Consider the following 16,919-nt stretch of genomic DNA (forward strand, 5'->3'; position numbering starts at 1 on the left):
ATGGTGTCGAAAGGGATTGGGGTATTTGAGAAAGAATACAGGTGCACAAAGTAGGGACAGAATCTCTCAGGCTGGGGTCAAGGAGAGCTTGGCAGACATGATGGTATTTGAGCCAGGCCAAGGAAGACAAATGGAATTCCAGCAGACAAGGAAGGAGACATGCACAGACTGGGCAATGAGAAGACCATCCAAGGGTTTTGGGAACATCAGGGTGAGGTGCCTGTGGGGGCACGACAGGAAGTCAGGCTGGAAAGGTAGGCGGGGGCTAGACCAAATGCGAAACTAAGGAATGTCAGCCCCAACTTTCAAACTGCAGCCACAGAAATATTTAATCAAACAGTGTCACTGAAACGCAATAAGTAAAACAGACAACAGCCCAGCAGATGTGGTTGGGAGTCGGAAATACAGGGACCACTCCCATGCTCAGCTCCTCCCAGATCCACTGCTCTCACCTCCCAGCATCTGAGGGTCTGCAGAAGAAGCCCCTAGGACTTTGAGGAGTAATTTAGAAAATGCTACTGTGGCAATTGGGGAAGAAGTGGGTGACAAAAACAGGGTTGGGGGCGGGGAGTGTGCTTAGGGAAATTAGAGATGGTTTAGAAAGGTAGGCAGCAGGAGGGCTTTGAACATGTCAGAAGAGAACACCACAGCTGTCATAGGTGAGAGAATAGTCCAGCCTGGCTTAGGGCAATGGGTGGGAGTGCAGAGGACACGGTAGATTCACGAGCTCAGTATAGCTCTGTACAGGTGAAATCCACGTTAGAGACTGGATACAGGGGACCAACCAGAGAGCGAACCATGGGGAACACCAAAGGACTCTGGGAAGCAGTGTCCTGGGAATTGAAGTGGTCATTGTAACCAGGTCCTAATTATGACAGAGGGAAAATCAGGCAGGACAGAGCTGAAGCCATGACCTGTCTTCTGAGCCTCCAGGAACCAAAGGGAATAGGGGCCTGGTGGGAGAATGGGTAGCCAACGATTGCCCTGATTTAAAAACTAACCTTGTTATACCGCTGGGGTGGGGAAATTATAGAGCCAGTACTGACAGGGCTGGGGTGGAGCTGGTCCACACATGCTTTGCTGGAGGCAGTGTAATTTGGAAAAATATTTTTGGACAACAATTTGCATACCACTGAGTCATAAAAATGTTCAAAACACTTGACATAGTAATTCAACTTGTGAGAATTTGCCCTAAGGAAATAGTTCAAAAGAATGAAAAGCCTGTGATCACCTATCCAAATGTTAACTAATTAATTAAGCAATTAATTAGAAATTATACATTGTGCTGAATACATTCCAGGAACTCTGCTTGGTGGATAAGTATGTTCACTGTAGCTGTTTTGAAAATAGTAAAACATAATAAACAATCTATATTATTAAGAATGCCACAATGGTTTAATAGGGTATGAGACATCCGTGTGATAGACTTATTTTTTAATGCTGTATGACACAAGCAGAATCCAAAACTGCCTGCTTGCTGCCATAGTTAAGAGTACATTCTCTTTAGTTTACTGCCTGGGCTTGAATTCTGACTACCGTGCCCTGGCACCTGACCTTGGCAAGTTCACCAGTGCCTCTAAGGCTCAGTGTCTTTAATGGCAAGGTGAGTATAACAATTCTACTACCTCGTGGGGTTGCTGTTAAGATGAAATGAGAACAGGTGTGCAAAGTGCTTAGCACAATTTCTAGCAGACAACAGGTATTCAGTAAAAGCGAGTTGTTATTTTAAATATGTAAAACTGTGGGTCAAGAGAAAAAGACTTCCAGAGACTCTCCCAAATTTGTAGCTCCAGGAAATATTATGGATGGCTTGTCTCCTATATTTTGTTTAGTATCATTGCACTAAAACTTTTGAGGTTATACACAACACTGGCAAATCTAGAAATAGGCAAAGAAAGCACTTTGACCTACCCTTTCATCCAATGGAAGTCAGAATGATGGGAACATCCTGTTTTTCTCTTTCTAGCTGTGTTTGGCCAGCGTTTGGATGAGACCGTGGCTTATGAGCAGAAATTTGGCCCCCACCTGGTGCCCATCCTGGTGGAGAAGTGTGCGGAGTTCATCCTCCAGCACGGCCTGAATGAAGAGGGCATCTTCCGACTGCCTGGGCAGGACAACCTGGTGAAGCAGCTCAGAGACGCTTTTGATGCCGGGGAGCGGCCCTCCTTTGACAGGTACCCTGTCCTCACCATGTCCTCCCCCTGCCATATGTGGGTAGGAGGACCTCTCTCTACCGGCTGAGCTACCGGACTCACACAGAAGTTTCCAAGGCCCTGGCTTGCAACAAAGAGAGCTTTTTATTTTGCTGGCGACTTATGTGAGGAATGAAGTGAACTAGAAGTAGGGCCTTGCTGAGCAGTCAAGAGATGTTTAGGATGTAGGGGAGGCCGGGAGGATGACGGGACCTAGCTTAAGGCCTACACCACTGGGCAGGTGAGGAACGTTGAAGAGTGAGCAGACTGTACAAACAGACTCAGTGTGGTAGAGAATGTAGCATACCTATACCCAAGGGCTCCGATGCTCTCAGTTTTCTAGAAATGGCCAGAAGCAGCACTTCTTGTTAGGTTGGGAACCGTAGTAATGTGCAGCTCTGAACTTAGTTCTGAGCCTTTTTGGAGAGAGTACATACTGATATCGTGGCAGCCTGGCGTCTTCTCAGGTCTCCCCCGTGGAGGTTGCCCAGGTTTGGTTGGGGCATATCAGTTGTGGTGACATTTCTTCTCACCGTCGCCTACCTGCCCCACCGCCTCCAGCTACCCAGCCGAGGTTTTCGGCTCTGCCACAGTCGGCTAGTACAGCACCCACGTCGACATTGTACGCGCTCTCTGCCTATTGTGCAATATTTGCCTTGGTTGCCTGTGCGTGCTTGTCCCGCTGGCAAGAAAGAGCCATTGTTCTTTCCAAATCAGCAGCCCATAAATCAAGATTTGGTAAGGCAGGCCCAAACTCTGTCCAGTTTCCAAAGGTTGAAATTCCCCAAGGGGTTATTTAGGATGGAGGAATAGGGGTGATCCTGGGAAAATTATGAACAGCTAAGTGCCATTAGTTCCCTCTCCCCACATCCACCCCAGTCACCAGCAATGCCCATTCTCCCTGTGAAGCATCTCTGATACCATCTGTTCGCTCCAATCTCACCGCCACTGTCTGCGTTTGGACCACCGCATGTCTGTCTTTGCTGCCTTCAGCACACAGAAGGTTAACTCACCAAGGGTGCTTTATTTTTACAGGAAAGCAACGGGTGGAGTTGTTACTGGAACTACAGCAGGTTACGGGCATCAAATTTACAGACCTCTCAGCAGCACTATAAATTGCATTTCATTGTCAGGCACCTGATCAATTAAGCTCACCACCTTTTTATATTCAGTTTCCTTCTTATGTTTTTAATTAGCTTTGAGTTGATCAAAAGATACAGGTGGGTTGTTGCTAAAGCCATGTGAAGAGTCAGCCAGGAGGAATAGAGGTGATTGCAAGGGTTTGTCAGATACTTGCCCTAGGCTTGATTTTATGTTCCTATAAAGTCAGCCTGGGTGGTGGAGTCACAGTCTTGGATACCTATGAAATATTTGGGGCAGGAAGGAGGAAAGTTACCACAGCTTGTCATGACCTCTCCACCCCCAGAATTAAGGAGTAGAGTTTATATACCCAGAAATAGGAAGGGTCACCTGGGGCTCTTCAGAGTCCTCCCAGGGCCAATGCTTGGGTCTACATAATCCTTGTGGGTAGTCATCTAGATCCCCTACGTTGGTCATATGTGTGGTTTCACCATGAGATCTCCCAAATTGTCTCACCGGAATGAAAAGAAACAAAGGACCTTTTATTTGGTAGGTGCTAGTGCAGCTGTATCTGATTCTCATTAAACATATATGAATAAAATTTAAAATCTCTTTGTTGAGTTTCTGTTGGAATGGATACTATCCATTCATAAGCCAATACACTTCTGATACCTATACTTCCATGAGAAACATACAGATGTGCCACATTTTAAGGTCGGTGCCACCAGGGAAGTGTTGGCAGAGCCATCGGTGGGGCCTCGGCTAACCTCTAGTGGATCAGGTGTTGAGCTCAGAAGTTCAACCTGGCTCCTGACTTTCTCTTAGTCCTTGACTTAAAAAAAAACATGTTTAACTTGACTTAAACATGTTTCATTGGGTTGAAGGAATAGCAAACTCAGGAAAAATCATGCTGGAAATGTAAACTGTAACAGTGACAAGTGAGTCAGCTCTGATAAAATTAGGGCACAGACATTATACTAAAAATTTACAAAAATAATTGTCTAATTTCCGTTGTGTTAAGTGCTAAAATGGAAAACTAGATGGTACTATGAGGACTTAGAACAGGGGCCTTTTGACACCATCTGGTAGATTTAGGGAGACCCCCAAGAAGCAATGACGTTTACACTGAGAGGCCTTAGACAAGCATAAGGAGTTAGCCAGGACAAGCAGCATTATCTCCCCCTGATAAAATGAATCGGGAAGGTTTCTCTGGTTTTAAATGTTCCAAGATGATTTACATAGATAATTATGTTCTCTGGTTATAACACTAAAGCATCTACACTATATCAGTGGTTATAACCTTTTTTTCTAATGTTGGATATTTTTGCTGTCCTGGTTTCTTCTGATTGAACTATCTAGTAGTTTATGGTTTTTGTTGTTGTCATTTTTCTTTAAAAGATTCTGTTTTTTGATTCATCGTCTCTACTATCTTTCTCATTTTAATTTGTTGTTTGCAACACTCGTTCCTTGGGCATATTTTGCATGTTGTATTTTGCCAGGCAGTGGACAGTGCATCAGAAAATGGAACTGTGGAGGCAGAAGGCCAGCTAGGAAACTGGGACAGAATCCTGGCAAAAGGCCATTGCCTTTTGAAATAGGGCAGTGGAAGGGGGCAGGACTTAAAGCGATTCACGTGACATTTGGATAGACTTGAGGGCATTTGGGAGCCTAATTGGGTGTGGGGTGAGGGAGAGGCCCCGGATTCTGACCAAGACCATGGAATGGTTGGTGATGCAGGGGCATGAGGAGAAGCCTCATGGCTCCTTTTGCAACTTTGGGTGAATGCTCCTCCTGCAAAGTGCTAGTTGGTTGTCGTTCTGCCATTTTCTTGGGAATGTCTCATGTATTTTGACAAGAGGACTTGGTCCAGGAATATTTTTAGGTAGTGACTCAGCAGGGAAGGCTTTTCTAGAATCCCCACCTTAAGTGAATGGTTCCCACCCCCAGTTTCCTGAGGCAGCAGTGGAGCACAGACGGGGCTCCGTGCCAGTTCATGTTCTCATTTTGAGGTAGAGAGCTGACAGGCTGCAAAGCTGGGGCCTTTTCAGAAGACATCTCCAAACACTGGCTGTCAAAAACAAACAAAAAAACTTACTCAGGATGCCAAGGCAGAGCTTTACAGTCAAGTCCTGATGTTCTTATTTCTGTTTCCTCCAATGCCTCCCTTCTTTTCCTTCTGCCCAAGCCAGCCCATCCTGTCCCTTCTCCAGGAGGCACTCCTACCCAGTGAATTCTATATTCCCCATCAATGAAACTGAGGAGCCATTCAGATTGTCTGAACCTCTCAGCACATCCTTGCTTTTCAAAGTACTACCAGGACAGTCACTTAAGAATACCAGTTTTTTGGGGGGTTTTTTGATGTGAAGTAAATAAATATGAAGTAAATAATTTCTTCACTAATGAGCTTTAAGCATATAGTAGATTCAGACTTATTTTCTCTTATAGAGCTGCATAATAAATGCAATAGCTCTATAAAACAGGGGTCAGCAGACTTTGATAAAAGGCCATATATGACATATTTAGGCTTTGCAGGCCAGAGTGTTTCTACTGCAGCTATTCAGTTTTGCTTTTAGCAGAGTTATAGCTCAAAATCAGCCAAAGACAATCCAAAAATGAATAAGCATGGCCATATCACTTGATGGATGCTGAAATTCAAATTTCAGATAATTTTCACATGCTATGATATCTGCTTCTTTTGAGTTTTGTTCCCAGCTATTTAAAAATGTAAAATCCAATCTTAGCTCATAGAGTGTACAGGCAATGGGCCAAATTTGGCTCCTGGGCCATGCTTTGCCCACTCCTGCTATAAACTGGACAAGCTGAACTGAAAAGTCCAAGCTTCCTTCAGTTAACAGGAAGTCATCTGAATGTTGTCTGTGTTTCTGCAGCCGGGCCTCTGCTCCCCACCCTCTAGGCTCCCTTCCTCATACTGTAACTCCTTGTCATTCTTCAGATCTTGGCCCCTATGGATCCTCAGCTCTGCACTGGGTGTCCCTTTTACACACCTCCATACAGTCCCAGGTTAGTCATGGCACTAACCTCACAATTTTGTAGTGACTTGGTAACATTTGAGTCTGAACAGCTCTGTGGCTCAATGAGGCCAGGTGTCCTGTATATCCCTCAGGTTCACTGCTGAAATCCCAGTGCTTGAGGTAGTATCTTTCACCTAGTAGGTTCTCTCAATGCTTATTTATTGAACAATTGCACAAATATATGAATGAATCCAAGAACTGTTTTGAGCTCTCTGAGGGTTTAAAGAGATCATGGACCATCAATATAAATGAGTTATCACATGAAAAATTAGAGACTAAGCAGAAAATGCAAAATTGTGAGGTACTAAGTGACTTGGAGAAAATAGAAAGAGATGAAGACTAAAATAATTTAATAGGATTAATAAAAAAGTAGACCTTGAACTTACTTTTGAGGCAGTTGGGTAGAAGAGATAAAGAAAAAAGTGTTGAGGGTCATGGTTCCAGATAATTAGCAAAGATGTTTTGTTTGGATATATCTTTATCAGACTCTGCTCCTCTGCAAAACTCCCCTTTGGAACCTGGGATTCTGTTTGGTGGACCACGAAGGGGAAGGCAAGGAATGTTCTGGAGCTTTATTTTCAAACAACATTGCTTATTTTCTTGCAGAGATACAGATGTACACACCGTGGCCTCCCTGTTAAAGCTTTACCTCCGAGACCTCCCAGAGCCAGTCGTTCCCTGGAGCCAGTATGAGGGGTTCCTGCTGTGCGGGCAGCTCATGAATGCAGATGAGGCAAAGGTTTGTATCTCATTAGAGTTAGTTGTCCTGCTTTGGAAGGTGATAGTTACTGAACACTCTTCTGGTAGGCAAGCAACAGTGGGTCAAGGGACTCATACCTTTTAGTGAGATACTTTGTCAAACTGGAACTTTGTCAACAACAGAAGACAACTGAAGCCAGTCATCGTGACAGCCTTGCTGGGATGTAACAATCCAAAAAAGAATTGTCTATAATCAAATATACCCAAACCACTTTAATGAGAAAGAGAAAGCTTCTGAGAAGGCTTTCAAGCAATATGGCCTTGCTGAGACCCAGTGGACACAAGGACAGGCTGACCAACCTGGAAGGCTGGTGAGAGGGAAGAATGTTCTAGTTCCACCATGATCATGAGTGTCAGCCATGGGCATACAAGGAATGCAGCCACCAGAGAAAGGAAGGACAAGGAACTTTTCTTTGTTCTTTTCAGCTGCAGCTGCTTAAGGGGGTGTGGTCAGTGTCTGCAGCATCATGCTTGTTAGAGTTCACAAGTTTGCCTGCAGGATTTGTGTTCCCATGTAATTTGTTTCCTGAAAGGTCTTAAAGTCAACAATCACCACACTAGAGTCATGTTAATTAAACAAATAAACCGACCAACAAAAGCCACCAGGAAAACCCATCTAACAACAATAAAACCTTCCTGGTTTTTAACCAGGATTTGCAAAACCAAATGCCCCACGAATATGTTTGTGTTATACTGCTGATAATTGGGGTCTAACTCCCCACTTCTGGGAGGTTTGCTTTTAGCACTCCTATGTTTTAAAAATTTTTTAAACGTTTACTTATTTTCGAGACAGAGAGAGACAGAGTGCAAACAGGGGAGGGGAAGAGAGAGGGAGACAGAATTCAAAATAGGCTCCAGGCTCTGAGCTGTCTGCGCAGAGCCCAACGTGGCGGTCAAACCCATGAATCACGAGATCATGACCTGAGCTGAAGTCGGACGCTTACCTGACTGAGCCACTCAGGCACCCCTAGCGCCACCATGTTTAAAGCTCTCTCTGCCAAAGTGGTGCACAAAAAAGCCTACAGTGAAGACATGGATTTAACTTTGATTTTGCCATTAGGCAAATTAAGCACTTTCTGTGAGACTCAGTTTATTTCCTTAGACCAACGGAACGTTCTATAATGGTGGAACTGGTACATAGCTACATTGATCAATATGGTAACCACTAGCCACACATGGCTATTGGGCACTTGAAGTGCGGCTAGTTCAACTAAAGAAACAATTCCTAATTTTATTTTATTTTATTATTTAAATATTCACATGTGTCAAGTAGCTGTTATGTTGGATAGCACAAGCTTAGACAAATTTCATAATAGCATCTGCAATACTTAGCATTGTTTTGAGGACAAGGGATAGGAGATAGGTGAGTGATATTTTTAAAGTATCAGTTTAAGGAGAGGCTTATTCTCTATTTTAGCATTTATTATATAATATATTCCCAGGAATATATAATAATCATTATTATTATTACTATTACTATTATTATTTTAAGCAATGGAGTGCCCTAGACCTGGTAGAAAACATAGCTATGAGAACTTCTTTCCTAAGAGTGAGGAGCCTCATGATTTAAGTAGATCCCAGCACAAGAAAAATGGCAGTTTTATATTTCAACGTTAGGAAAGGAAGGGAAGAATAATGATGCAGCTAATTATGCTGTAGCTATTGTAGCTATTTGCCTGCACAAAAATGAGATTGCATGATCTCATACAGGTCTTCCTCAGCAACAAAAGGCAAATGAAGCCAATCAGGGTGACAGCCTTCCTGGGATGTAACGATCTAATAAAGAAAGGGACTATAATGGGAAATACAAATCAAAACCACAATGAGATACCACCTGACACCTGTTAGAATGGCTAACATTAACAACTCAGGCAACAACAGATGTTGGCGAGGATGCAGAGAAAGAGGATCTCTTTTGCATTGTTCGTGGGAATGCAAGCTGGTGCAGCCACTCTGGAAAACAGTATGGAGGTTTCTCAAAAAACTAAAAATAGAACTACCCTATGACACAGCAATTGCACTACTAGGTATTTATCCATGGGATACTGGTGTGCTGTTTCGAAGGGACACATGCACCCCAATGTTTACAGCAGCACTATCAACAATAGCCAAAGTATGGAAAGAGCCCAATGTCCATTGATGGATAAATGGATAAAGAAAATGTGGTATATATATACAATGGAGTATTGCTCGGCAATCAAAAAAGAATGAAATCTTGCCATTTGCAACTACGTGGATGGAACTGGAGGGTATTATGCTAAGTGAAATTAGTCAGAGAAAGACAAAAATCATATGACTTCACTCATATGAGGACTTTAAGAGACAAAACAGATGAACATAAGGGAAGGGAAACAAAAATAATATAAAAACAGGGAGGGGAACAAAACAAAAGAGACTCATAAATATGAAGAAGAAACTGAGGGTTGCTGGAGGGGTTGTGGGAGGGGTGGGCTAAAAGGGTAAGGGGCATTAAGGAATCTACTGAAATCATTGATTCACTATATACTAACTAATTTGGATGTAAATTTAAAAAAATAAAAAATAAAGTTAAATTACAAAGTTAAAAAAATAAAATAAAATAAAATAAAATAAAATAAAATAAAATAAAATAAAAAGAAAGGGGCTATAATGGGGCACCTGGGTGGCTCAGTTGGTTAAGCATCCGACTCTTGGTTTTGGCTCAAGTCATGTCACGGTTCGCGAGTTTGAGGCCTGCATCAGGCTCCATACAGACAGTGTGGAGCCTGCTTTGGATTCTCTCCTTCTCTCTCTCTGCCCCTCCCCTGCTTGTGTGCTTTCTCTCTCTCTCAAAATAAATAAATCAACTTAAAAAAAAAAAAAAAGAATGGGACTATAATCAAACACCTCAAGCCACTTTAAAATTAATAACCAGGGGCACCTGGGTGGCTCAGTTGGTTAAGCGTCCAACTTTGACTCAAGTTATGATCTCACGGTTTGTGAGTTCAAACCTCTCGTTGGGCTCTTTGCTGACAGCTCAGAGCCTGGATCTTGCTTGCGATTCTGTGTCTCCCTCTCTCTCTCCCCTTCTCCCACTTGCACTCAGTCTCTCTTTCTCTCAAAAATAAACATTAAAAAAAATAAATTAAATAAAATAAGTAACTGAATGATTTTGTGCATGATTTATAAATTTTGGGGGGAGAGAGTGAGATGAGGACATGAGAAGTCTTAATATAGGTATATCAGCTCACCCTTGTGAAATTAATAACATTTTATAGAATGAGGTTTAAAAGTTGGCTAAAAAGCATCAGTGTTTCAGGCAATCTCTCACCCCATAGCTCCAGGAAAAGCAAAGAGGTATGTGGATGCAGATCTGACAATAAGACTCCCACCCCTGAACTTATTCACTTTAGACCTGCTTCTCCCAACTTTTCTCCATCTCAAAATATTTGGGTTTCTTTTTTTTTTTTAATTTTTTTGTGTTTGTTTATTTTTGAGAAAGAGGGAGAGAGGGAGAGAGAGACAGAGCGTGATCAGGGGAGAAGCAGAGAAAGACGGAGATACCGAATCCAAAGAAGGCTCCAGGTTCTGAGCTGTTGGGCCTTGAACCCACAAACTGTGAGATCATGACCTGAGCTGAAGTAAGACGCTTAACCGACTGAGCCACCCAGGCACCCCTCAACATACTTGAGTTTCTAATCTGTGGTAACGCACATCTGGGCAGGGCAGAGAGACCACAGCCTTCCTCATTGGTGAAAATGTGGCAGGAGTGGTAGTTGAGAGCAATGAATCTACAGCAACCTTTACAAAGAATTCACTCATTAAACTGGAAGAGGGAATCCTAATATGAAGCAGGTATTCTAGATACAGAGGGTCTGCACCAAGTCACTACATGCAGGCTGACAGGCCATAGGGTGCGTTTTCTCCAGGAGAAGCTGCTCAGGTTTGAGGGAGCCCACATGTCTCATGTTAACTGGCACACTTTTACAATCGCGATGTTACTGACAGTGACTACAGACCCTACAGGCAGCTGCTGGTGGAAAGAACTAAGAAAGCTCTCTGTCCTTCCTCTCCCTGGCACATGAATTTCTTCTCTAACATTCATGGTCATCATGGAGGTAGAACATTCCAACATTACCTGCCTTTCCCACGATTGGTCAGCTTGTCCTGTGTCCCCGCAGATCTCAGCAAGGCCATAATGCTTAAAATCCTTCTCCGAAGCTTCCTTCTTCTCTCACTACTTTTAAAGTGACTTGGGGTATTTGGATGTGATCCAGTGCTTCACTGGAGTGTTGTATCTTAAGCATTCACTAAGCAAACAATTACTGTGAGTATGAGATGTCAAATCGTCCTTGCCTTAGAGTAGTTCTGAGTTGGGGAAGAGGGCATGATTAGAGACAAATAAAAAAATGTGCTGTATAAAAACCTGTGAGCTTCTCCATACTATTTTCGCAACTTCCTGTGAATTTATAATTCTTTGGACATAAAAAGCTTTAAAAAAACACACAAAACTATGGGAACAGGAGTGAGTACCAAAGCGTTGCTTTCTGCACAGATACATCAGTTATGTTCCCTATGTTCCAGAGTCTCATTGCTGGCAAGTGAGCAGGCTCATTTAGGGTGTTCAAAATCTCTTCCCAGGCTCAGCAGGAGCTGGTGAAGCAGCTGTCCATCCTTCCTCGAGACAACTATAACCTCCTGAGCTACATATGCAGGTAAGAGTCTCCTGGTATCAGTTTCCAGCCATATCAGAAAGAAGCACCTGGTTAGAGGAGGAAAGAGTGTCCCTGTGAACTCAGAGCTTCTGGTCCAGACTTTGGGAAGGTCAACTATATTCACACAGCACTGAGTTTGTTCCCTATGTCCACAAGATAATTTAAAAGATCCGCTGAAAATCTGATTGGCACATGAAGTGAACATGTTCGTCTTCCAGGCCTGCCCAAGTGCTACCTGGAGTTCTGGGACATGTATTAAAACCCAGAATCCTTATGAATGTTTCTAGAGTGATCTTCCATCTTCCTGACCTTGGACCATAACTTAGTGCTCTAGATTCATTCCTGGCCACCCTTCTTATTTCCCTTTCTGAGGACCCGCGTGCCTTCTCTGTGGCAACATGTAGTGCGTAGATGGACCCAGGTCTGTCTGAGCTGGGAATCTGGATCTTCTTGCCAGACAGAGCTGAAATTTGCTTTTATTTAAAAAACTTTTGTTGTAGTTTCTAGATTATAAAAGTGATGCATGCTTTGCAAAAGGAAAATACAACATACCGTAAATAAGAAATAAAAATAATGCCTTTTCCTCACTCAGCAAAGATCACTATTATTATTTGGGGATGTTTCCTTCTGGACGTTTTTCTTTCTATGATAGATCTTTACATACATCAATATAAATATAGGGGAACAATTTCTTGTACATATTTGTGTCTTGCTGTTTTGGGCTTAATATTATATTGTGAACATTTCTGCCTGTCCTAAAGTAGGATTATAAATGAGTCTGTAATATTTCGTAATGTTTCCTCATTTGAAAACACCACCATTAATTTGATAATTTCTATGTATTTGGAATTTTATGTTGCTTCAGCCTATTCATTTAAAAATGGTTTTTAGAGAGAGTAGAAATTCCTTTGCTGATGTTTTCAGTTTTTTGTTTTTAATATAGTGAATCTGAGGAGAGCTTCATGTCTCCAATGGGTAGAATTATAGTAAAAATTCATTGCTAGTTATTGAGCACCCACTGAGAATTTGAGATGCTTGGTGCTATAATCAGAGGATGAAGCAAGAGTCATTTCTTCATTCCCCTCTGTGACATCTCCTCATGAGAAAGTTTTCTTCTCTGGAAACTTGGGTGGGATGGATACTGAGAACCTGGGAGATAAGCCTAGGAAATTGGGACTAGGGATAGTCAGATACCCATTTGAGTCCTTCTAGTTTCCTTTTAGCTCCCTGCATTGGACCCTGCCTCCTGCCAACACTCCATTCCCAGCCCCAATGCCACCACCAGAAGCTGGACAGGCCCCTCTTGGCCTCTCTTCTACCTTGATCTTGAGTCTTTCAAGGTGAAGCTAAACTCATGTGGGCAGAGCAGACCAGACTGGTCCCCTTCCTGAGACTAGAAGGAAGGAGATGAGATCCATCTCTGAGATCTCATTGATAGCTGGAAGTGCTTCCTTCTGGCAACTTCCCGTTTCCTACTATGGGATTTCCTGGTTGCCCACAGGTTCCTACATGAAATCCAGTTGAACTGTGGTGTTAATAAAATGAGCGTGGATAACCTGGCTACTGTGATTGGTGTGAATCTCATCAGGTCAAAGGTTGAAGACCCTGCTGTGATCATGAGAGGTAAGACTGGTCCTGTGGGGAAGTCGAGTGCAGAGGAAGTAACGACAGTTACACAGCTACCGAAGTGCTCTGCAAATTGCCAAACATTTTCTGTTGACTAACTTGCCCAAATTGTGAAATAGCCCTGTGAAAGGAGCAGGGCAGGAATTATGTCCATTTTCCGGATCACAGCACAGCAGAGAGATTCAAAATTTACCCAATGGTCACACAATACAATAGGCTAGCACAAAAACAGCTAGTGTTTCTTAGTCTTTAATTACTTTTAAATAGCCTTAGCCAGAGAAAGCGAATTTGCAAGAAAGTGGAGAAAGCAAGTTTGACTTTATAAGACAATTCACAAAAAGGCCACTTGTAAGAATTCACAAGAAGGCCACACTTGTGGCTGTGTCTTGGTTCAGTGAGCAAAAGTCCTGGCATAGAGTATTGATGTCTACCATGGATTTGGGAAGGCAGTACTCCTAGCACATATTCATTATGTGTGCAATAAGAAATCAGATGTCATGTTGAGGACCACATGAGGGGAGAAAGATGTCTTCATTTTCTCTACTATTATACTGCCTATATTCTGATCAAAGACTGACTAAAGGACCATACAGGCTGAAAATAACCCTCTTTTACCCACTCCCGTGTCCTTCTTCTATCTCTTCTCTTCCACCACAATCTTCTACCTCAAGCAATTCAGAAGTGTCCCATGAGGAGCAAAATGACGTTTTTTCGGACTCTGTGGTTTTAGAGCCAAGTTTAGAGACATCCCATGATGGAGACCCTTAGGAATGTCTGCCTCCTGCCATGGTACAACTCTACAGATCTCTTTCTTCTTTCTTTCAGGGACTCCTCAAATCCAAAGAGTGATGACCATGATGATCAGAGACCATGAAGTTCTGTTTCCCAAGTCCAAGGATACACCCCTGTCACCCCCTGCTCAAAAAAATGACCCCAAGAAAGCTCCAGTGGCTCGAAGTTCTGTGGGCTGGGATGCCACTGAAGACCCCACAATGTCTAGGACAGACAGCTTTAGTAACACGGTAAGTGCCGAGAGCCTTCTTTTTCCACCTGACTCTTCCTTTAGTCCAAATCGTTCTATGTAAGAGCTTGTCTAGTGTGGCAATGTGGGAGAGTTTTTGATGATGCTGTGGCAATGGGCACAGATGGTAGATACCCATTTGAATACGTTTTGAAAGCCTGGCCTCTTTCAAATCTAGTCTCTGTTGGCATCCTGGAGGTGGGATTAGTGACATGTGTGCCAATCTCCTAATGGCTGAGCAATGGGAGTCCTCAGTAAAGTCCGCTCAAAAAGGGAAGCCATTCCAAGCACAGTCCAGGGAATTTCAATAGGGGAAATTATATATCACATTGTAAGTGTTTTAGCAAGAGTTGTTGAAAACTCCGGGTGAAAGTCCAGAGAGAACTGGTTTCCTGCTAACCCATGAAACGTGATTTCTTTCTCAGAGTATGTGATGTGTTCGTGTAATATTTCTCATTCCCTGATAAGCTGTCTCAGCAATGTCAACCCCCTCATTTGTACTGAAGTGTTGGGGCTCACGTTCCCAATGTCAAAAAACTCTTCAGCCTCTGAAATGTAGACTAGTTACAAAGCTCAAATATTTTTATATATTGATGGAGACAAATACTTAAAAAAGAACCATGAACTTGATGTAGCAGCTTGGTTCTTTATGTGTGACCAAGAAATGAATTTAAAATTTCTGACTGACCTGGTAATGTCAGTTGCCTGCAGTACTATTAATCCTGAGGATAATTAAGAAAGTATTGGGAAAAAAGGTAGATAGTGGTACTGATTTTTCTTAGGTGATGTCTATACACAGTGCATTTTACTAACACTCTCAAATGAAATTAATATTTAGAAATGCTCATACTTCCTTTAATGAAGTCCTACTAGCAGTCCTTGAGAGTAGTCATTGTCAGGCTCATATGACAGGTTTCTGCTATTTATTGTAATATTGTGGGTAGCTATGAGCAGCCACTGTGATGACAAACATAAATAGGTCACCTCTGGGGTTCTCACCGTAACTCTATAGGGCAGGATTTATCATCCACATTTTATCATTCAGGAGCTGAGTCTCAAGGAGGTTGACCAGCTGGCCCAAGGTAGCAGCACTAGGATGTTGAAGAATGGGATTTAGCTCTGGTTCTCACCTTGAGGTGCAGGTGATTCTGACTCCAGGTGGGGTTGCAAAAGCTGGTGATTAGCTAGAGGGATTAGAAGGAGAGCTTGAGTCTTGATTTTCTGATTTTAGGGCTCATTCTTTTTCTTTTTCCTTATCTTTTTTTTTTTGTTTGTTTTAAAGTTAATTTCAAAATATATATACACATGGTTAAAAAAAATAAAAAAGAGAAAAAGATATAGATTGAGACAGCTTGCTCCCTCTGCTATCTCCATCTACCCCATCCTTCCCCACCTTCATTAGTTTCGTACTTACCCTTCCAGTGTTCCTTTATGCAAATACAAGCAGATATGAATGTAAATTATTTACTTCTTTTTTTTATACAAATGTAACATCTCTTGCTCTCTCTCTACACACACATGCACACACACATACACACATGCTGCTCATGTCTTGCATTTTTCTACTTTAGAGTATATCCTGGAGACCCTTTTATGTCAATACATGGACAGGTTTCTCATTTGACCAACTTGTTTTCATTCCTTTGTACAACAAACAAGGCTGCAATGAATAATATTGACCATACTTCATTTTATACTCAGGAGATGTATTTCTAGGATAAATTCCCAGAATTGGGATTGCTGAATCAGAGGGTAAGTAGATTATTGTGTAATTTTTATTAAAATTGTTAAATAGAGGTTGTGCCATTTTGTACTTCCACTAGCAATGCACGAAAGAACCTGTTTCCCTACAGTTTCACTAGCAGAATGTGTTTTCAAATTTGGGGACGTGTCCTATCTGAGAGGTGTAAACTGATATTCAGTAGTTTTAATTTTGATTTGGGTTTCTTTGATAATGGCAGAAACCGAACATATTTTCTTATGTGTAAAGGCTTGTTGCATTTTTCTTTTCCTCTGTTAACTGTCTGATCTTGTCCTTTGTCTAGATTTTTGCTGGTTGCTGGTCTTTTTCTTTTCGAGTTTCATGAACTTTATATATTAGAGAGAGTAGCTTGTTGTCTGTGATATGTATTGCAAATATTTTTGCTAGTTTGTCATTTCTTTTTTGATTTTATATGCAATTTCTTTGTTTATTTTTTTAATTTAGGGGGTCATGGAAACCCATGTGGGTTGAATTTATCAGACTTGCATTTTATGCCTTTTGGATTTTGAGTTCTAGCTAGCAAGATCTCCTCATCCTAAAGCTATGAAAGAATCCTAGTTTGAGACTCTCTTAACCACTAATAAACCATTGATTTGAGAGCATGAGTTCCTCTTAAGTGCAATATCTTCTTAAGGAAACACCACACAGATCATGCACATCTAACTAACGTGATGAATTAAGAGATGGTCTTCTAATTAAGAGTTTCACGGTTGTGCAGCCAAGTCACTACTCCTTATCTTGGGAACATGATACATATGGGAAAACCCACATGAC

At 42.1% G+C, this 16,919-nt stretch overlaps 1 protein-coding gene across 3 annotated transcripts in view; it reads left to right on the forward strand.

Annotated features, from left to right (window-relative positions):
* ARHGAP25 (Rho GTPase activating protein 25) overlaps positions 1 to 16,919 on the forward strand; it is an 89,792-nt gene that overhangs the window by 67,543 nt on the left and 5,330 nt on the right. For all 3 annotated transcript variants that reach the window (XM_043603547.1, XM_043603548.1, XM_043603549.1), the window contains 5 exons: positions 1,967 to 2,174; positions 6,911 to 7,043; positions 11,663 to 11,736; positions 13,238 to 13,359; positions 14,188 to 14,384. In XM_043603547.1, coding sequence (XP_043459482.1) covers positions 1,967 to 2,174; positions 6,911 to 7,043; positions 11,663 to 11,736; positions 13,238 to 13,359; positions 14,188 to 14,384 — 734 coding nt within the window. The remainder of the gene's footprint in view (positions 1 to 1,966; positions 2,175 to 6,910; positions 7,044 to 11,662; positions 11,737 to 13,237; positions 13,360 to 14,187; positions 14,385 to 16,919) is intronic.

Source organism: Prionailurus bengalensis, chromosome A3 (genome assembly GCF_016509475.1).
Source record: "Prionailurus bengalensis isolate Pbe53 chromosome A3, Fcat_Pben_1.1_paternal_pri, whole genome shotgun sequence".
NCBI lineage: Eukaryota > Metazoa > Chordata > Mammalia > Carnivora > Felidae > Prionailurus > Prionailurus bengalensis.